The following is a 22222-nucleotide window of genomic DNA, read 5'->3' on the forward strand; positions in this document are numbered from 1 at the left end:
GTGTTGCTTTAACTGGGTGCAGACATGAATGGGGAATAACCTGAGTGTAAGCCATTGGTTTTAAACAGCCATGATATTTATGCACTCTTACCTCTTAAAAGGTAAGATCCTTTTATAAGTAGCAGATAGGTCAAATGACATTGCTGATTATTTGTCATACATATGTTGCTAGGAATAATGCCATTCATTTCCAAAAATGGAACTGAACCTTTGCTTTTGTGTTGGTCCCCCCCGCCACACACCCCACCCAAGGAACCTGTCACTCTGGCTTTATTATACCATCCCAGGTTTTGTGGTACAGACATGGAAGAGAAGACCTGTATGCACTCAATTCTGAGGATGAAACAAATTTTGTTTTTGGTCTAAAGCCCAGATAAAGTTTTTGGGTGGTTGCTGAGCACTTTGGGTAAGATCTTGATCAGAACCCCCAACTAGTCAGGATAGTAGAACTCTACACAAGGAAAATAGGGAAATGAGGTAAAGGGCAAAAATTTAGGGAAGAGTCTTGCAAAATTCCTTCGTCACCGAATTTCCAGAGACATTGACAAGGCAAAGTCTTAAAGCTTAAGAAATGCTGCGAATTCTCTCTTAGTGGGGAATAGATTAGTGCCCTATTGAGGCAGCTCTTTGCAACAGTTCACCAGAGGAAGAGTTAGCTGTTCGGTAGCTGGATGGCTTGAAACTGGCAAGTGGGAGACTCAGTTGCCTTTGCATTACAACATACTTTTCATTCTAATGGAGGTGTTAAAATAGGTAGGCTAGATTATTGACAATTGCTTGAAATATTTCTCATTCTATCCAAATGTATATAAACTTTAGTTAATGCTATATTTTGGAGAACTTTGTAATGTTTTTGTAGTTTTAAAATAACAATAATAGGCAAAAACCATTGTGTTTCTTTCTCTGGAATATATTGATTTTTTTTTTTTACTGGGGAATGATTGACAGAAACTGTATATTAAAGTGTACAATTTGATAAATGTTGACATATGTATACCTCCATAAAACTGTCACCTCAATTAATTTAATGAACATAACAATTATGCCTCAAAATTTTCTTGTGCCACTTTATAATTCCTCCTCTGATTTGCCACCTCCTCATTCCTAGTCAATCACTGATCTGCTGTCTGTCATTACTGATCAGTTTGCATTTTCCAGACCTATATGTAAATGGATTTTTTTTTTTTGGTCTAATTTCTTTCAGTGTAATGATTTTGAGACTCAATCATGGTCTGTGTAGCAATAGTTTATTCCCTTTTTTTCTATTGCTTAATAGTATTGCATTGTGTAGATATATCACAATTTGTTTATCCATTCACCTGTTGATGGATGTGTTAGTTATCTATTGCTGTATAACTGATTACCCCAAAATATAGTGGCTTAAAGCAACAAACATTTATTATCTCAGTTTCTGGGCCTGGAATTTTTAGAGGGACTTAGCTGGGTGGCTTTGGCTCAGAGTCTTTAATGAGAGAGCTGATAAGATGTGGCCAGGGTTACTGTAATTTGAAGGCTTCACTGGGGTTGAAGGATCCAATTCCAAGATAGGGCCGTGCATATGACTGTTGACTGCAGGCCTCAGTTCCTCACCAAGGAGCCTCTTTACAGGGCTGCTTGAGTGGTTTTTACTGCATGGAATCTGGTTACTCCCAAAACAAATGATACAAGAGTAAGGGCAAAGAGAAAGATGCAATACTATCCATGACTTAGTCTCAGAAGTTACTGTTTGTCACTTCCTCCATATTACTATTTGTTAGAAGTAAGTCTCTATGACCAGCCACTCTCAAGGGGAAAAGAATTAGGCTCCACTTTTGAAGGGAAGAATGTCAAACTATTTGTGGACGTATTTTAAAGACAATACAATGAACATTTGAGTTGTTTCCCAGTTTTGGCTATTACAAATAAAGCTGCTAATAAAAAATATGTGTAAAAGTCTGTATAGATGTGTGCTTTTATTTCTTTTGTGTAAATAGCTAGAGGTAGAATGGGTAGTATGTTTAACATTTTACGAAACTACTTATATAGTGAAATCTACAAAAAAATTGCTAAGAAGAATTATGGAAAGAAGAATTTCTTTTATTATTTATTAATGCTTATAATGATGTTAATATTCTTTTATACATTAAATTTCTAAAAGTTTTAAATTTCATTAAAGAAAACCTCCAAAATCTGGAAATTGTTTTCCAAATTTGATTGTATCCTTTTATACAAGCAGTGTATGAGAGTTCTAGTTGTTCCACATGATTGCCAACACTTGGTATGGATACTCTTCTTAATTTTGTTATGGTTTTAATTTGCATTTCCTTAATAACTAATGATCCCAAGAATCTTTTCATGCGTTTATTTGCCACCCTTGTATTTTCCTCAATGAAATGTCAGATCTTTAGCCCATTTTAAAAAGTTGGGCTGTTTATCTTATTATTTAGTTACAAGAGTTCTTTCTATATTCCAGATATGTTGTTTGTCAGATAAGTGTTTTGCAGATATGTATTTTCTCCCAGGCTTTGGCTTATCTTTTTTATTTTTGTAGCAGTATCTTTCGAAGAGCAATAGTTTTTAATTTTGATGAAGTAAATTTATTGATCTTTTTTTCTTTTATAGTTTTCTTTTTGTGTACTATTAAGATATGTTTGCCTAACCCAAGTTCACTGACACTATTCTAGGTTTAGTTTAGATCTGTAGATCCATCCCAAGTTAATTTTCGTTGCATGGTAAGGGTCGAGTTTCATTTTTTGGTCATAAGGATGTCCAGTTGTTTGTTCCAGCATCATTTGCTCAAAAAATTATCTTTTCCCTATTGGCATCTTTTGTTTAAAAAAAAAAAAAAAGTTGACCGTGTGTATTGGTCATTTCTGGACTCTATTCTGTTTTATTGACCTTTTTTGCCTATCTTTAATACTACAAATGCCTTGATTACTGTAGGTTTCATAATAAGTCTTGAAATCAAGTAGGTTAGATATTTCAACTTTCTTCCTTCTTTTCAAAATTGGTTTGGCTACTCTAGGTCCCTCACATTTCCATATATATTTTAGAATCAAGTTTTAAACTTCTACAAAATGCCTTACTGGGATTTGGAGTGGGATTGCATCAAATCTATATAGATCAATTTGGTGAGAATTGACATCTTACTAATATTGAATCTTCTAATCCATGAACACAATATATCTGTATTTATTTAGGTTTTCTTTAATTTCTCTTGGCAGTATTTTGTGATCTTCATCGTACAAGTCTTGCATATCTTTTGTCAAGTTTATCCCTAAGCATTTCCTATTTTTTGGTGCTATTGTAAGTGATATATTTTAAAGTTCAGTTTCTAATTGGTCATTGCTGGTGTATAGAAATACCACTGAATCTTGTATACTGACTTTATTTCTGCAGACTTGCTAAATTCACTTATTAGTTCTAGTAGGCTTTCCTGTAGTTTCTCTTTAGTTATGTTTGTTCATTTGTTTTGTTTTTTAGATTCCATATATAAGTGAAATCATATAATATTTGTCTTTCTTTTTCTGACTGTTTCACATAGCATAACACCCTCTAGGTCCATGCATGTTGTAGCAAATGGCAAATATTAGAAGTCATAGCCACAGCAGTCAGACAAGAAAAATAAAAGGAATGCAGATCGGAAAGGAAGATATAAAACTGTCAATGTTCGCAGATGCCATATGATACTATATATACAAAATCCTAAAGATGCCACCAAAAAACTACTGGCACTTGTCAATGAATTCAGTAAAGTTGCAGGATACATTTTTTTTTTAACATCTTTATTGGAGTATAATTGCTTTACAATGGTGTATTAGTTTCTGCTTTATAACAAAGCGAATCAGTTATACATATACATATGTTCCCATAACTCTTCCCTCTTGCATCTCCCCCCCTCCCCCCCTCCCTATCCCACCCCTCTAGGTGGTCACAAAGCACCAAGCTGATCTCCCTGTGCTATGTGGCTGCTTCCCCCTAGCTATCTGTTTTACGTTTGGTAGTGTATATATGTCCATGCCACTCTCTCACTTTGTCACAGCTTACCCTTCCCCCTCTCCATATCCTCAAGTCCATTCTCTAGTAGGTCTGTGCCTTTATTCCTGTCTTACCTCTAGGTTCTTCATGACCTTTTTTTTTTTTTTTATTTTACTTAGATTCCGTATATATGTGTTAACATACGGTATTTGTTTTTCTCTTTCTGACTGACTTCACTCTGTATGACAGACTCTAGATCCATCCACCTCACTACAAATAGGATACATAATTAATATGCAGAAACCTGTTACATTTCTATACGCTAACAATGAAGTAACAAACAGTCCCATTTACAATCACATCCAAAAGAATAAAATACATGGAAATAAATCTAACTAAGGAAATAAAAGACTTAGAAAACTATATGACACTGATCAAAGAAATTAAAGATGACACAAACAGATGGAAAGGTATACTGTGCTCATGGATTGAAAGGAATAATATTTTTAAAATGACCATACTACCTCAGGCGGTGTGGGGATTCATTTTAATCCTTATCAAAATCCCAATTACATTTTTCACAGAACTGGAAAAAATAATTCTAAAATATGTATGGAAACATGAAAGACCCGAAGTAGCCAAAACAATCTTAAGAGAGAAGAACAAAGCTGGAGGTATCATGCACCCTCATCTCAAACTATACTACAAAGCTGCAGTAATCAAAACAGTGTGGTACTGGCACAAAAACAGACACATAGATCAAGGGAACAGAATAGAGAGCCCAGAAATGAACCCACATTTATATGGGCAATTAATATATGACAAAGGAGGCAAGAGTACACAGTGGGGGAAAGGCAGACTCTTCAATAAATGGTGTTAGGAAAACTGGGCAGCTACATGCAAAAGAATCAGATGACTACATTCTCACACCATATACAAAAATAAACTCAAAATGGATTAAAGACTTAAATGTAAGATCTGAAACCATAAAACTTCTAGAAGGAAACATAAGCAGTATGCTCTTTGACATCTGTCTTAGCAATATTTTTTTGGCTATGTCTCCACAGTCAAGGGAAACAAAAGCAAAGATAAGCAAATGGGACTACATGAAACTAAGAAAGCTTTTATACAGTGAAGGAAGCCATGAACAAAATGAAAAGGCAGCCTACTGAATGGGAGAAGATGTTTGCAAATGTTATATCCAACAAGGGGTCAATATCCCAAATATACAAGGAACTCATACAACTCAGCATCCAAAAAAACCCCAAATACCCCAATTTAAAAAATGGGCAGAGGACCTGAATAGACATTTTTCCAAAGAAGACATACAGATGGTCAACAGGCACATGAAAAAATGCTTTCAAAACCACAATGAGATATAACCTCACATTTGTCAGAATGGCTGTTATCTAAACAAATCAAATGCAAATCAAAACCACAATGAGATATAACCTCACATTTGTCAGAATGGCTGTTACCTAAACGTTAACAAGTAACAAGCATTGGTGAGGATGTGGAGACAGCTAAATCTTTGTGTGCTGTTGATGGGAATATAAATTGGTACAGCCACTATGGAAAACAGTATGGAAATTCCTCAAAAAACTAAAACTACTGTATGGTCCAGCAAGTTCACTCTTGGGTACTTAACCAAAGAAAACAAAAACACTAATTAGAAAAGATACATACACCCCTGTGTTCATTGCAGCATTATTCACAATAGGCAAGATATGGAAGCAATCTAAGTGCCTATCAGTAGGTGAATGGATGAAGAAGGTGTGGTGTATATATTACATGTACAGTATATGTACAATGGAATATTATTCAACCATAAAAAAGAATGAAACCTTGCCATTTGTGACAAATAGGGTGGACCTAGAGGGTATTAAAGTTATTTTCAAATTTAAATTTATTTATTTATTTATTTATAAATAAATTTATTTATTTATTTATTTATTTATTTATTTATTTTGGACTGTGTTGGGTCTTCGTTTCCATGCGAGGGCTTTCTCCAGTTGCGGCGAGCGGGGGCCACTCTTCATTGTGGTGCATGGGCCTCTCACTGTCGCGGCCTCTCCCGTTGTGGAGCACAGGCTCCAGACGCGCAGGCTCAGTAGTTGTGGCTCACGGGCTTAGTTGCTCTGTGGCATGTGGGATCTTCCCAGACCAGGGCACGAACCTGTGTCCCCTGCATTGGCAGGCAGATTCTTAACCACTGCACCACCAGGGAAGCCCCAAATTTAAATGTAACAAAATTGATTCCTTGTGGTGTACAGTTTTATGAGTTTTGACAAATGCATACGGTTGGGTCTCCATACCTCAATCAAGATGCAGTTTTGTTAACTCTCGAAATACTCTTATTAACCCATTGTTAGTCACCCTTTCCTTCTTCCTCCTACCATTGTAAATTGCTGATTTGATATCCATCCTGTAGTTCTGCCTTTTCCTAAATGTCATATAAGTGGACTCATTCAGTTTGTACCCTTTTGAATATGACTTATTTATCAAAATGCATTCAGATTCATCTATGTGGTTGTATGTATTAATAGTTCTTTCTTTTTTATTGCTGAGTGGTATTCCATTGTATAGATATACTATAGTTTGTTTCTCCAAGGACATTTGGGTTGTGTCCAATTTTTGGCAATTAGGAATGAAACTGCTAAAAAACATTTGTATACAGATTTTGTTATGAACCTAAGTTTTCATTTCTCTTGGGCAAATACCTAAGATTGGGGTTGCTAGGTTTTATGTAATGTTACCTTTAACTTTATAGGATAGGAGAGGTTTTTCACTATAGATTCTATTTCTTTAATTCTGTTTAGGTTTCTTTGTTTTTTTTTTTTTTTTTTTTTTTTTTTTGGCCACGACATGTGGCTTCTCAGTTCCCCAACCAGGGGTTGAACCCAGGCCACAGCAGTAAAAGCCCAGAATCCTAACCATTAGGCCACCAGGGAACTCTGTTTAGGTTTCTGATATCTTCTTTTTTTAAAATTTTTTTATTGAAGTATAGTTGATTTACAAAGTTGTATTAGTTTCTGGTATACAGCAAAGTGACTCAGTTATGTGTGTGTGTGTGTATATATATATATATATTCTTTTTCACATTCTTTTCCACTATGGTTTATTACAGAATATTCAATATAGTTCCCTGTGCTATACAGTAGTACCTTGTTGTTATCCATCCTATATGTAATAGTTTGCATCTGCTAATCCTGAACTCTCAATCCTTCCCTCCCTCACCTCCCCTCCTCCTTGGCAACCACAAGTCTATTCTCTATGTCTGTGAGTCTGTTTCTGTTTCGTAGATAAATTCATTTGTGTCATATTTTAGATTCCACATATAAGTGATATCACATAATATTTGTCTTTCTCTGGCTGACTTCACTTAGTATGATAATCTCAAAGTCCACCCATGTTGCTGCAAATGGCATTATTTCATTCCTTCTTATGGCTGAGTAATATTCCATGTATCCATTCATCTGTTGATGGACATTTAGGTTGCTTCCATGTCTTGGCTGTTGTAGATAGAGGTGCTATGAACATTGGGATGCATGTATCTTTTCAAATTAGAGTTTTCTCTGGAAGTATGCCCAGGAGGGGGATTGCTGGATTACATGGCAACTCTATTTTTAGTTTTTTAAGGAACCTCCATACTGTTTGCCCTAGTGGCTGCACCAATTTACGTTCTTACCAACAATGTAGGAGGGTTCCCTTTTCTCTACACCCTCTCCAGCATTTATTATTTGTAGACTTTTTAATGATGGCCATTCTGACTGGTGTGAAGTGAGACCTTATTGTAGTTTTGATTTGCATTTATCTAATAATTAGAGAAGTTGAGCATCTTTTCATGTACCTATTGGCCATCTGTATGTTTTCTTTGGAGAAATGTCTATTTAGGTCTTCTGCCCATTTTTTGATTTGTTTGTGTTTTTGTTATTGAGTTGTATGAGCTCTTTGTATATTTTGGAAATTAAGCCCTCGTCAGTCACAACATTTGCAAATTTTTTCTTCCAGTCTGTAGGTTGTCTTTTCATTTTGTTCATGGTTTCCTTTGCTGTTCAAAAGCTTCTAAGTTTGATTAGATCCCATTTGTTTATTTTTGCTTTTATTTCTGTTGCCTTGGGAAACTGCTGTTAACGTTGCTACAGTTGAGCTTTGTTAGTTTTTGTCCTTCAAAGTATTTCCCCATCTCATCTATTGAATTTATCGGCATAAAATTGTTCCCCTGATTATCCTTTTTTAATATCTGTAGAATCTGTGGTGAAGCCATCTCTCTCCTTTTTATTGTATGAAATTTGTGTCTTCTTTCTTCCTGATCACTTTGGTTGTAGGTTTATCTATTTTAGATCTTCTTAAAGAACTAGCTTTAGGTTTCATTGGGTTTTGGCTATTGATTTTCTGTTTTCTATTTAGTTGCCTTCCAAACTGATCTTCATTATTTCCTTTCTTCTGCTTAATTTGGGTTTAATACTTTGGGATTAACATAATACAAAACTGTTTTTCCTTTGGAAGTGAATTGACAGATTTTGAAACCCTGTACTCAATCCAGGTTTTGTGTGTGTGTGTGGGGGGGGTGTGTGTGTGTGTGTATTTGGCGTTTAGACAAGGACGTAAGACTTTGCTAATAGTAAGATTCCATAGAGACTGAATTTTTTTGGTACTGCTTTTAGTTAGTTGAAGGACATAAGGTTTTCTTTTTGTTTTTAATATATATTTTTCTGCCTCTTCATCTGGCATGTGTTTCAAATTCTGAATGAAGTGTATCTGTAAATTATGAAAGTACTTGGAATTCCCATGCCAAGCCCTGTGAAATTTACCACACATAGTTAAATATGTGGCATCCATTAAGTGGTGTAAAATATTGTCGTGAGAAGTAAAATTTTATTCTCATTTTTAATCTTAGCAATAATTTAACCTGAAGGGCTATATAATATTTACTTGAGTTCTGAATTTAAGACATTTAAATCCACAGGTCTTCCCAAATGAGAAACCTCTAACTAAGGTATAAGGCAGTTCTAGAGTTGTTTTCATTTGTTTTGTTTTAATATATTAGAGTAAGAAATTTCTGTGGTGGATAGAGTAGAATTTGTATTACTCTTTTAGGTTGTCTTCCAAAGCCTGAATTAGAGTCAAGGAAATAAATTGCTCTACTGATTGAACATTGTATTTAAATATTAATGCACATTTCATTCCTCTGTAAATAGAAGTAATTTTATTTTTTAAACAGATGAAATTGGCTTGAAAATCAGTTTGTTTCTTTTTTAAATACTTATGCAATGTTCAGTAAGAAATGTAGGTGTTATTAGAATTGGAATATTGTTGGAAGGATGTAATATTTACGGAACTAAATGAAAATTATTTTCTTTGTTTACTTTTCTAATTGTTTAATGTCCTTCTTTTCTTTTAGATCCTATTTGACCAAACTCAGAGATCGATTAAGGCACAGCTTCAGAACTTTGTCAAAGAGTAAGTCAGTTGCAGTGAAAAGAAAAGAAAAGCAACCAGTTAATGATCACATCTGGGAGTTGGTATCTTTTCAGAGAGCTTAGAAACATGACTTAGTGAAAATATGGGGGTTTTTGTGTGTTTTTTGCTTTGTGAAATTTATATTGCATTTTTTCCTGAATTACTCTGTAAAGGAGTCAGACTTCATGCCTTTCAATGAATCATTTATACTATGAAATTTGTGTTCAGGATACATAGTTCAAATTGTTACAGACTTAAAAAAAAATTTTAATGTAAATAAATAACCTAATGATCTTTAAAAATCAAAGCAGATCCCAAAAGTGGTTGAAATACTGTCAGTTATTCTAGTTGTCTCAATATGGTATTTTCTTTGTAGAGAAGATAATAGAATATACGAGAATGAGTAATGAAGGTGCATAATAAGTAATGAAGCAAACCTTTTGTGTCACATTCATCACATTTTATATGTGAAATAAAATGAAACTAGAAATAAAAAATTTATCTGAACTTCCAGGTAGGAACGTTTTCCTTTTCCACATTAATAATTTCACTTTATGTCTTTTAATTCCTGACTGAGAATATATTAAATTACAGATAAAGTTGATTATGATATAGTATTCAGATGTTAAAAGCTATAAATAGTGGCAGATCTCATGAACATAATGCACTTCTGTTTTAGTAGGTTAGAATTTGTTGTTCTGGAGGTGATGTCTTGCAGATGATTTATAAATCACTTCAAAATAGACTAATATTCAGAATGTCCTTATAGAGTGTATACATGAAAATTTATGGCTTCTTATTAAAGTCTTTGCTAGGTACACGTTATTATTACTGTTATTATTTTAAAGTCATTTGTCTTCAAATTACTTTGCCTAATTCCTTGGTAGAAAAAGTAAAAGGATGTTATATATTTACCTAAGATCATTAATGAATCAAGGTTTCAGATTTTCAGACTACTGAAATGGATACTGTTATTCTCTACTGGTACATAATTCTTTTAGAAAGCATTCTTCTGTGTGTGTGTTTTAAGAATATATTCATGTCCTTTGGACTCCTAATTTTTTTCAACAATAAATGAATGTTGTTTCTTAAAGTGTGGTCTGTAGACCACCATAACAGTGAAATCAAGGGCATGTCTTAAGAAAATCCCTCAGATTTCTAGGGCTTATCCCGAAAACACAAAGAATTGTAATCTCTGGTAGAGGACCCTTGGAACTTGCATTTTTAACAAGTTCCCTATGGTATATACTACTGTTTAAAAATCATTTTGTCTTTTTTTTTTTAATTGGGGTATAGTTGCTTGACAGTGTTGTGTAAGTTTCTGCTGTATAGCGAAGTGAATCAGCTATATGTATACATATATCCTCTCTTTTTTGGATTTCCTTCCCATTTAGGTCACCACAGAGTATTAAGTAGAGTTCCCTGTGCTATACAGCATGTTCTCGTTAGTTACCTATTTTATACATATTACTGTGTATATGTCAATCCCAGTCTTCCAATTCACCCCACACACCCCTGACCCCGCTTGGTGTCCATATGTTTTTTTCTCTACATCTGTGTCTCTATTTCTGCCTTGCAAACAGGTTCATCTGTACCATTTTTCTACATTCCACATATATGTGTTAATACACGATATTTGTTTTTCTCTTTCTGACTTAGTTCACTCTGTATGACAGTCTCTAGGTCCATCCACATTGCTACAAATGACCCAATTTCATTCCTTTTTATGGCTGAGTAATTTTCCATTGTATATATGTACCACATCTTTATCCATTCATCTGTCAGTGGACATTTAGGTTACTTCCATGACCTGGCTATTGTAAATAGTGCTGCAGTGAACACTGGGGTGCATCTGTCTTTTTGAATTATGGTTTTCTCTGGGTATATGCCCAGTAGTGGGATTGCTGGGTCATATGCTAATTCTGTTTTTAGTTTTTAAAGGAACCCTCATACTGTTCTCCATAGTGGGTGTATCAGTTTACATTTCCACCAACAGTTGCAAGATAGTTCCCTTTTCTTCACACCCTCTCCAGCATTTATTGTTTGTAGATTTTTTGATGATGGCCATTCTGACTGGTGTGAAGTGATACCTCATTGTAGTTTTGATTTGCATTTCTCTAATAATTAGTGATATTGAGCATCTTTTCATGTGCCTCTTGGCCATCTTTATGTCTTCTTTGGAGGAATGTCTATTTAGGTCTTCTGCCCATTTTTTGATTGGGTTGTTTGTTTTTTTGATATTGAGATGCATGAGCTATTTGTATTTTTTGGAGATTAATCCCTTGTCTGTTGCTTCGTTTGTAAATATTTTCTCTCATTCTGTGGGTTGTCTTTTCGTCTTGTTTATGGTTTCCTTTGCTGTGCAAAAGCTTTTAAGTTTCATTAGGTCCCATTTATTTGTTTTTATTTTTATTACTGAAGGAGGTGGGTCAAAAAAGGTCTTGCTGTGATTTATGTCAAAAAGTGTTCTTCCTATGTTTTCCTCTAAGAGTTTTATAGTGTCTGGTCTTACATTTAGGTCTCTAATCCATTTTGAGTTTATTTTTGTGTATGGTGTTAGGGAGTGTTCTAATTTCATTGTTTTACATGTAGCTGTCCAGTTTTCCCAGCACCACTTATTGAAGAGGCTGTCTTTTCTCCACTGTATATTTTTGCCTCCTTTGTCATAGATTAGGTAACCATAGGTGCATGGGTTTATCTCTGGGGTTTCTGTCCTGTTACATTGGTCTGTATTTCTGTTTTTGTGCCAGTACCATACTGTCTTGATTACTGTATCTTTGTAGTATAGTCTCAAGTCAGGGAGCCTGATTGCTCCAGCTCCATTTTTCTTTCTCAAGATTGCTTTGGCTATTTGGGGTCTTTTGTGTCTCCATACAAATTGTGCAATTTTTTGTTCTAGTCTGTGAAAAATGCCATCGGTAATTTGATAGGGATTGCATTGAATCTGTAGATGGCTTTGGGTAGTATAGTCATTTTCACAGTATTGATTCTTCCAATCCAAGAACATGGTATATCTCTCCATTTGTTTGTGTCATCTTTGATTTCTTTCATCAGTGTCTTGTAGTTTTCCAAATACAGGTCTTTTACCTCCTTAGGTAGGTTTATTCCTAGGTATTTTATTATTTTTGTTGCATTGGTGAATGGGATTATTTCCTTAATTTCTCTTTCTGATCTTTTGTTGTTAGTGTATAGGAATGCAAGAGATTTCTGTGCATTAATTTTGTATCCTGCAAATTTACCAAATTCATTGATTAGCTCTAGTAGTTTTCTGGTGGCATATTTAGGATCTTCTACATATAGTATCCTGTCATTTGAAAAGTGACAGTTTTTCCAATTTGTATTCCTTTTATTTCTTTTTCTTCTCTGATTGCTGTGGCTAGGACTTCCAAAACTATGTTGAATAATAGTGGTGAGAGTGGACATCCTCATCTTGTTCCTGATCTTAGAAGAAATGCTTTCAGTTTTTCACCATTGAGAATGATGTTTCCTGTGGGTTTGTCAGATATGGCCTTTATTATGTCGAGGTAGGTTCCCTCTATGCCCACTTTCTGGAGAGTTTTTATCATAAATGGGTGTTGAATTTTGTGAAAAGCTTTTTCTGTATCTATTGAGCTGATCATATGGTTTTTATTCTTCAATTTGTTAATATGGTGTATCACATTGATTGGTTTGCGTATATTGAAGAATCCTTGCATCCCTGGGATAAATCGCTCTTGATCATGGTGTATGCTCCTTTTAATGTGTTGTTGGATTCTGTTTGCTAGTATTTTGTTGAGGTTTTTTGCATCTATATTCATCAGTGATATTGGTCTGTAATTCTCTGTTTTTGTGATATCTTTGTCTGGTTTTGGTATCAGGGTGATGGTGGCCTTGTAGAATGAGCTTGGGAGTGTTTCTCTCTCTGCAATTTTTTGGAATAGTTTGAGAAGGATGGGCGTTAGCTGTTCTCTAAATGTTTGATAGAATTCGCCTGTCGAGCCATCTGGTCCTGGACTTTTCGTTTGTTGGAAACTTTTTTTTTTTTTTGCGGTACGCGGGCCTCTCACTGTTGTGGGCTCTCCCGTTGCGGAGCACAGGCTCCGGACGCGCAGGCTCAGCAGCCGTGGCTCATGGGCCTAGCCGCTCTGCGGCATGTAGGATCTTCCCGGACCGGGGCACGAACCCGTGTCCCCTGCATCGGCAGGCGGACTCGCAACCACTGCGCCACCAGGGAAGCCCAGTTTTATTGATCTTTGCTCTTGTTTTCTTTTTTTCTGTTTCATTTATTTCTGCTCTGATATTTGTGATTTCTTTTCGTCTACTAACGTTGGTTTTTATTGTTTTGTTTTGGTTTTTATTTTGTTTTCTTCTTCTTTCTCTAGTCCCTTTAGGTGTAAGGTTAGATTGTTTATTTGAGATTTTTCATGTTTCTTGAGGTAGGATTATATTGCTATAAACTTCCCTCTTAGAATTGCTTTTGCTGCATACCATAGGTTTTGGGTTGTCGTGCTTTTGTTGTCATTTGTCTCTAGGTATTTTTTGATTTCCTCTTTGATTTCTTCAGTGATCTCTTGGTTATGTAGTAGCATATTGTTTAGCCTCCCTGTGTTTGTGTTTTTTTCCTGTAATTGATTTCTAGTCTCATAGCATTGTGGTCAGAAAAGATGCTTGATACGATTTCAATTTTCTTAAATTTACTGAGGCTTGATTTGTGACCCAAGATGTGATGTATAATGTTCCATGTATAATGTATAATGTGTATAATGTATAATGTGATGGATAATGTTCCATGTACACTTGAGAAGAAAGTGTATTCTGCTGCTTTCAGGTGGAATGTCCTATAAATATTAATTAAATCCATCTCATTTAAAGCTTGTGTTTCCATGTTAATTTTCTGTCTGGATAATCTGTCTGTTGGTGTAAATGAAGTGTTAAAGTCCCCCACTATTATTGTGTTACCGTCAGTTTCCTCTTTTATGGCTGTTAACATTTGCCTTATATATTGAGGTGCTCCTATGTTGGGTGCATGTATATTTGTAATTGTTATATCTTCTTCTTGGATTGATCCCTTTATCATTATGTAGTGTTCTTCCTTGTCTCTTGTAACAGTTTATATTTTAAAGTCTACCTTATCTGGTATGAGTAAGTCTATCTCATCTGATATGAGTATTCCATGCACATGGAAATCAAAATCTTTTGATTTCCATGTGCATGGAATACCTTTTTCCATCCCCTCACTTTCAGTCTGTATGTGTCCCTAGGTCTGAAGTGGGTCTCTTGTAGACAGCATATATATGGATCTTGTTTTTGTATCCATTCAGCGAGCTTGTGTCTTTTGGTTGGAGCATTTAATCCATTCACATGTAAGGTAATTATCGATATGTAAGTTCTATTACCTTTTTCTTAATTGTTTTGGGTTGTTTTTCTAGGTCTTTTTCTTGTGTTTCTGGCTTAGAGGAGTTCCTTTAGCATTTGTTGTAGAGTTGGTTTGGTGGTTCTGAAGTCTCTTAGCTTTTGCTTGTCTGTAAAGCTTTTGATTTCTCTGTTGAATGTGAGTGAGATCCTTGCTGGGTAGATTAATCTTGGTTGTAGCTTTTTCCCTTTCACCACTTTAAATATATCCTGCCACTCCAATGTGGCCTCCAGAGTTTCTGTTGAAAAATCATCTCATAACCTTAGGGATTCCCTTGTATGTTATTTTTTGCTTTTTCCTTGCTGCTTAATATTTTTTCTTTGTATTTAATTTTTTTTAATGCGATTAATGTGTCTCGGTGTGTTTTTCCTTGGGTTTATACCGTATGGGACTCTCTGCACTTCCTAGACTTGATTGACTATTTCCTTTCCCATGTTAGGGATGTTTTCAACTATAGTCTCTTCAGATATTTTCTCAGACCCTTTCTCTTTCTCTTCTTCCTCTGGGACCTCTGTAATTTGAATGTAGGTGTGTTTAATGTTGTCCCAGAGGCCTCTGAGACTGTCCTTAATTGTTTTCATTCTTTTTTCTTTATTCTGCTCTGTGGCAGTTATTTCCACCATTCTGTCTTCCAGCTCACTTATCCGTTCTTCTGCCTCAGTTATTCTGCTATTGCTTCCTTCTAGAGTATTTTTAATTTCGGTTATTGTCTTGTTCATCACTGTTCTCTAGTTCTTCTAGGTCCTTGTTAAATGTTTCTTGTATTTTCTCCATTCTATTTCCAATATTTTGGATCATCTTTGCTATCAATACTCTGAATTCTTTTTCAGGTAGATTGCCTATTTCCTCTTCATTTGTTTGGTCTTGTGGGTGTTTACCTTGCTTCTTCATTTGCAACACATTTCTCTGTCTTCTCATTTTGTTTTACTTATTGTGTTTGGGGTCTCCTTTCCACAGGCTGCGAGGCTGTAGTTGCTCTTGCTTCTGGTGTCTGCCCCCAGTGGGTGAGGTTGGTCCAGTGGCCTGTGTAGGCTTCCTGGTGTGGGGGACTGGTGTTTGTGTTCTGGTGGGTGGAGCTGTATTTTGTCCCTCTGGTTGGCAGGGCTGTGTCAGGTGATGTGTTTTGGGTTGTCTGTGAGCTTCCTATGACTTCAGGCAGCCTGTATGCTAATGGGTGGGGTTGTGTTCCTGTCTTGCTAGTTGTTTGGTGTGAGGCGTCCAGCACTGGAGCTTGCTGGCCCTTGGGTGGAGCCGGGTCTTGGTGTTGAGATGGAGACATCTAGGAGAGCTCTCACCTATTAATATTCCCTGGGGCTGGGAGTTGTCTGGCGGTCCAGTGTCCTGGACTTGGCTGTCCCACCTCAGAAGGTCAGGCCCGACCCCTGGCCGGAGAACCAAGACCCTGCAAGCTGTACCATGTGAAAGGAAAAAAAAAAAAAAAAAAAAAGGAAATGAACAAGCAAAACCCCCAAGACAAATGGTAAAAGCAAAAACAAACACACAAAAATACACAAAGAAACACATACACACACACAAAAACAGGGAAAAAAAAGAAAAAAAAAAAAGAAAGGCAAGATGGACTTACCTGGTGGTCCAGTGGGTAAGACTCCATGCTCCCAATGCAGGGCGCCTCGGTTCAGTCCCTGGTTGGGGAACTAAATCCCACATGCATGCCACAACTAAGTTCGCATGCCTCAAGTAAGAGTCTGCAGGCTGCAATGAAGATCCCATGTGCCATAACTAAGACTCGGCGCAGCCAAAATAAATAAATAAATATTAAAAAATAACAACAAGTTTACAGATTCACAGACTCAGAGAACAAATTTATTGTTATCAGTAGGGAAGAGTGGGGGAGGGATAGTTAGGGAGTTTGGGATTGACCAAAAAAAAAAAAATTGTATATAACTATATTATACACCTGTAACTTATATAATATTTTACATCAACCATTCATCAGTTAAAGAAAATAAAAATAAATGTAAAACAAATAAAAATTATTTGGTTAAATATTGGTGCATGTCCCAGAATTTGTCTTTAGAAAAATTAACTTTGCCTTTTATGTTTCTGTATGTTAATTTGATAATTTATTTTCACTTTAAATTGTATAGATTTAAGTAAGGAAATGCTAGCTGACTATATCAGGAATAGTGTGTACTCATAAACTAATATATATGTTAGTTGGAAGAGCTATTGAGTGTCATTTGCAAATAAATAAATAAGTAGAGGAACATAAGAATTAAATTCTAAATGTTATTTTGGTAAAGTTTTTGATCCAGATAGTTTTATGAAAGTTTCACTATTTTAATTTTTTTTAGAGATCTTAGAAAATTCAAAGATGCCAAGAAGCAGTTTGAAAAAGTCAGTGAAGAAAAAGAAAACGCATTAGTAAAAAATGCTCAAGTACAGAGAAACAAACAGCATGAAGTTGAAGAAGCCACAAACATTCTGACAGCAACAAGGAAATGTTTTCGACATATAGCCCTAGATTACGTACTTCAGGTATGTTTATTATATGTTTTCAAAAAATGGCTATTAGGGCTTCCCTGGTGGCGCAGTGGTTGAGAGTCCGCCTGCCGATGCAGGGGACACGGGTTCGTGCCCTGGTCTGGGAAGATCCCACCTGCAGCGGAGTGGCTAGGCCCGTGAGCCATGGCCACTGAGCCTGCCCGTCCGGAGCCTGTGCTCTGCAACAGGTGAGGCCACAACAGTGAGAGGCCCGCGTACCACAAAAAAAAAAAAAAAAACTTAAGTAAACATATTGCTAATTAGTGATTAAAAACTACTCAGGTAACTTTGCGAAAACAGTAGAAAATGACTTTAAGATTTTTTTCTATTAAGTTCCTGTTCAGTAAGTGGGAAGTTAAATTTTAAAAAATGAAGTACACTCCACTTATTAATGAAAGGCTTCTAGCATGGAGTAGTCTGTATTTCCTATCTCGTCTTATCTACCTCACATTTATACCACTTCCTGCAGTAGTATGAGTACTGAGTCTGCCTACCTCATTCTACTGAAATGGCTCATGTTAAGGTCTTATTCATTAGATATATTGTACTTTTTAACCAACTTGACTATTGTGTTTCACTGAAATAGTAGACCACACTCTCTTGAAACATACTTTTGTCTTAATGTATCTTAAACCATTTGCAGGTCATCATCTTAATTTATGTTTCTTTTCAGTTTCCACTTCGGGTTTCTTTCCTTTGTCCACCTTTTCAGTCTCTCTATTAGGGTTCCATCTTTGGTCTTCCTGTTTTCTGACTTTATGATAATCCCTTACAGTTTAATCATGCCCTTTGCTTGAATTATCACCATATATAAGCGACAAAATATATTTTTCTCAGAAGTACCTCATTCCTTTTGTGTCTAAAACTAAAATCTTTCTTCTTCTCAAATGACTTTGTATTGCCGTTACCATACTGAGTAGTATCACCCTCTTAATCATAGAAATCAGAATTGGAGAATCATATCAGATATTCTTCTCATTCTTAGCTACTATATCTAACAGTCAAAATTGCCTTGAAAAGTTCTATGTACCTCGTTCTCACTCTGCTGCAGCCGCAACACTAGTTCTTACTGCTTCTTGTCTCGAGTATTAAGATGTTCTCATAAAAATTGATCTTTCTTGTGTTGCTTTTAACCTGCCCATTAGCAATTCATTCTCTGTTCTGTGGTCACAATTACTCAAGCTTTTCCAGGCAAAATGAATCATTCTTGTCTCTGTTTCCTCTGTGCTGCCATATTATTGTCATACACATTGCTGTTAGAGCACTTATCTCATTTATTGAAATTATTTATTTATATGTCTTTCCTACTCCTAGATTATATCCCTTCCCTCTAGTCCAGTGGTTGGAAAATAGATAGGTAATGTTTTTTGAAAGAGTGAACAGCTTACTTAATTTTAAATTTTATTTGGGAAGGGGGGAAGTTACCTAAAATATTCATTATTTTCAAATTTACACATTATAAACTGTCCGTTTCCTTTGACGTCCATCCACTAGTTTTAAGTTAGGACCTCACCTCTCTTATAACTATTTGTTTGATTTTTCTAATGAGAACTGTTGCGTTATTTTACCATATGGCCAAAGTGTCTGTTTTAGAGAATAGTAAGTAAGAAATATTCAGATTTATAGAGTGTCATGCTTTAGTTTCTCTAAATATTTGAATATACTTTTGTATTTTCAAATGTATGCTGTTTTTCATTGTCAAACAGGCATTTTTAACATTTTTCTAAGCTTTTACTTAGAGCATTTGAAAGTTAATCTTTTAGTTCTCAAAACTGAATAGACCTTGAAACAGACATGCAGAAGAAACTAGTGCTTAGGTAAACAGTTATTAGATTTTTCTTGGTCTGTCTTTACTTATTTATTTGTTTGTTTATTTATTTATTTATTTATTTATTTTTGACTGCATTGGGTCTTCATAGCAGTGCGCCTGCTTTCTCTAGTTGCGTCAAGCGGGGGCTACTATTCATTGTGGTGCACGGGCTTCTCATTGCGGTAGCTTCTCTTGTTGCAGAACACGGGCTCTAGGCACGTGGGCTTCAGTAGTTGCTGCATGCAGGCTCAGTAGTTGTGGCTTATGGACTCTAGAGCACAGGCTCAGTAGTTGTGGCACACGGGCTTAGTTGCTCCACGGCATGTGGGATCTTCCCAGAGCAGGGCTCGAACCCGTGTCCCCTGCATTGGCAGGCGGATTCTTAACGACTGCACCACCAAGAAATTCCCTCTTGGTCTGTTTTTGTTTGTTTGTGTGTTTGTTTGTTTTTTGCGGTACGCGGGCCTCTCACTGTTGTGGCCTCTCCCGTTGCGGAGCATAGGCTCCGGACGCACAGGCTCAGCGGCCATGGCTCACGGGCCTAGCCGCTCCGCGGCATGTGGGATCTTCCTGGATCGGGGCACGAACCCGTGTCCCCTGCATCGGCAGGCGGACTCTCAACCACTGCGCCACCAGGGAAGTCCCCTCTTGGTCTGTTTTTGTTTTCTGATCAGTGCTTTAAAATTACCTTATTAAACAACAGGCGGAACATTCAGTGGGAAGGACATATTAAAAAGATATTCTGTAACCTTTTGGAAATTTTAGCAAAGAGTTCATGATTCTTTTCTTGTGTAAACATTGTATTTCATTAAGCTGATATATAATAAATAACAGACAAAAATAAAATGTTTGTTGTGAATTTCTAGAGTTGGGAGAGATACCACAGAAGGCAACTTTTATAATTACTGATCTTTCAATAGTTTGGTCTAATTAAAATATTTATTTAAGATCCATTAATTTGTTCAATAAATATTTCTGAGTGCCTAATATATACAGCTTGGAGGATACAGCTGGGAATAAAGCACGACCTTGATCTCATGGAGCTTATGTTTTAGCTGGGGAAAATAAATAAGTAAATAAAATATGAGGTAGTTGTGAATACTATAAAGAAAATAAATAGGGTTGGTGTACTAAAGACTGCTTAAAGGCCTACTTTAGACCTTTGTGAGGAGATACTGTTTAAGCTGCGACCTGATGGATAAGAGCCTTGTGCCCATCTGGGAAGAAAATCATGACATGAGGACAGAACAAATAGTACAAAGGCATTGAGGTGGGAGTACTCTTGGGTTGTGGTTGGACCACAGAAAAGGGGAAAGTACTGTAGTATAAAATTAGGTGGGAGAGGTAGCAGGAGCCTCTTCACAAACGGCCTTGTAGGCTACAGTAGGGAGTTGGAAGGTTTTAATACAGACGTACATGATCTTATTTATTGTTTGAAAAGATCACTCTGGTTGCTGTGTGGAGAATGAAGTGTCAAGAGTGGAAACAGAGACTAGTTCATAGACTATTATAGCAGTCAGGAAAAGATATGGTGGTTGGTGGTAGTGGTAAAAGTGATTAGAATTTGTATGAAGGATGTATGTTAAAAGAGCAATTAGATAAGGAGGGTGGAGAGAAGACGGAATTCTAAGAAATTCAAAAGTTTATCAAGGTGATAGTTTTATTAGTACAGTACAATATTATGGTTTGAACATGGCCAGTTTTTCTTTAAGTTGAAAAAATGGATGAGAGTTTCATTGGTATGTTTGTCTTAACTGTTTTTGCAAAAAGCAGGTCAAAAGGTGAAAAACTTGAACTTTGTTTTCATTTACTTTTCTGGAAAAGTATTAGAATAAGCAAATTTTACAATATTGCATTCTGGATTAGTTTTAAAAATAATGCATAGGTGATTAACCAAGTGCATTTTCCCTCAGATTAACGTCCTTCAATCAAAAAGGAGATCAGAAATCCTGAAATCAGTAAGATATTTATTGAAATGATGTTCTAAATATTTTCATATGAAGTTAAATGTCTATATTTAAGTTTTTAAAATAGCACCATATATGTGTGTGTGTATGTATATTTATTTATTGACTTATTTATTTATTCCAGGTTCATAATTAATCTTACTTAATGATATTTTTGTACTTCTATGTCACTTAACCACTTTTTTTGGTCTCCTTTATGTTATAGTTATTTATGTGTGTCTCATCTATAATTACACTGTAATCTGCTTAAAGCAGACACTTAAATAATTTGAGATTGAGGGCATACATAGCGTCATTTTACAGAATTTTTCCCTTAGGGCTGTAGATGGTGTATCAACTTTTTGGAGTGCAGGTAGAAAACAAACGAGATAAAATTTGAAGGATGGCATGGCAACAGTGATTTTTTATTTGCCCATTTTTCGTCTTAAAAGCTAACAAGGAAGTGGGCAGAGGATGATAGTCATATATACATTACACTCTTTTATATTTTGAGAACCTTAGAAATAATTTCTCCTCTCTGATTTTGTTCACTAAAGTTTTTTTATGGTTTTTTTTTTCTTAAAGGATCTACAGAAATTGCTTTTGATCCTTGTCCACACCTAGGTTTTTCCTAAATTCTCTGTTAATATTTATGTTATTTCTTATCAGATGAGAACATTATACTTCCTGTTTACCTCCACCACCTTTTCCAGATTGAGAGTAATGTATGTTAATTGTAGAAAATTGGAAAATAAAATATATGAAGGAAGAATAAAAATACTTATAAATGCTACTACCAAGAGAGAACCACTATTAATATCTTGGTGTAATCTTTGTCTTTTTTCTCTGTTTGTGTGCGTGCGCCTGTGTGTGTGTGTATGTGAAAATGTATATACACCTCTTAAAATTCCATTTAATTTTTAAAAACAAAATAGGAATCATTCCTACATACTGTTCTATAATTTTCTTTTTTCACTAATACACTCCAAAATCATCATGAGTCATTAAATATTTTTTTATTTAACGATGTGACCAGGTAGAATTCTACCATATGAATACAGTAGGGGGTGAGCAAACATTTTTTTTGAAGGGCCAGGTAGTAAATATATTAGGTTTTGGAGGCCGTATTGTCTGTGTTGCAACTACTCA

At 35.6% G+C, this 22222-nt stretch overlaps 1 protein-coding gene across 11 annotated transcripts in view; it reads left to right on the top strand.

Annotated features, from left to right (window-relative positions):
• ACAP2 (ArfGAP with coiled-coil, ankyrin repeat and PH domains 2) overlaps positions 1 to 22222 on the top strand; it is a 164740-nt gene that overhangs the window by 92681 nt on the left and 49837 nt on the right. For all 11 annotated transcript variants that reach the window (XR_009563728.1, XR_009563729.1, XM_060298262.1 and 8 more), the window contains exons 5-7: positions 9362 to 9420; positions 17128 to 17311; positions 21041 to 21085. Coding sequence is in view for 9 of the 11 variants with exons in the window: in XM_060298262.1 (XP_060154245.1) it covers positions 9362 to 9420; positions 17128 to 17311; positions 21041 to 21085 (288 nt within the window). In the remaining 2 variants the exon portion in view is untranslated. The remainder of the gene's footprint in view (positions 1 to 9361; positions 9421 to 17127; positions 17312 to 21040; positions 21086 to 22222) is intronic.

Source organism: Globicephala melas, chromosome 4 (genome assembly GCF_963455315.2).
Source record: "Globicephala melas chromosome 4, mGloMel1.2, whole genome shotgun sequence".
In the NCBI taxonomy this organism is placed as follows: Eukaryota; Metazoa; Chordata; class Mammalia; order Artiodactyla; family Delphinidae; genus Globicephala; species Globicephala melas.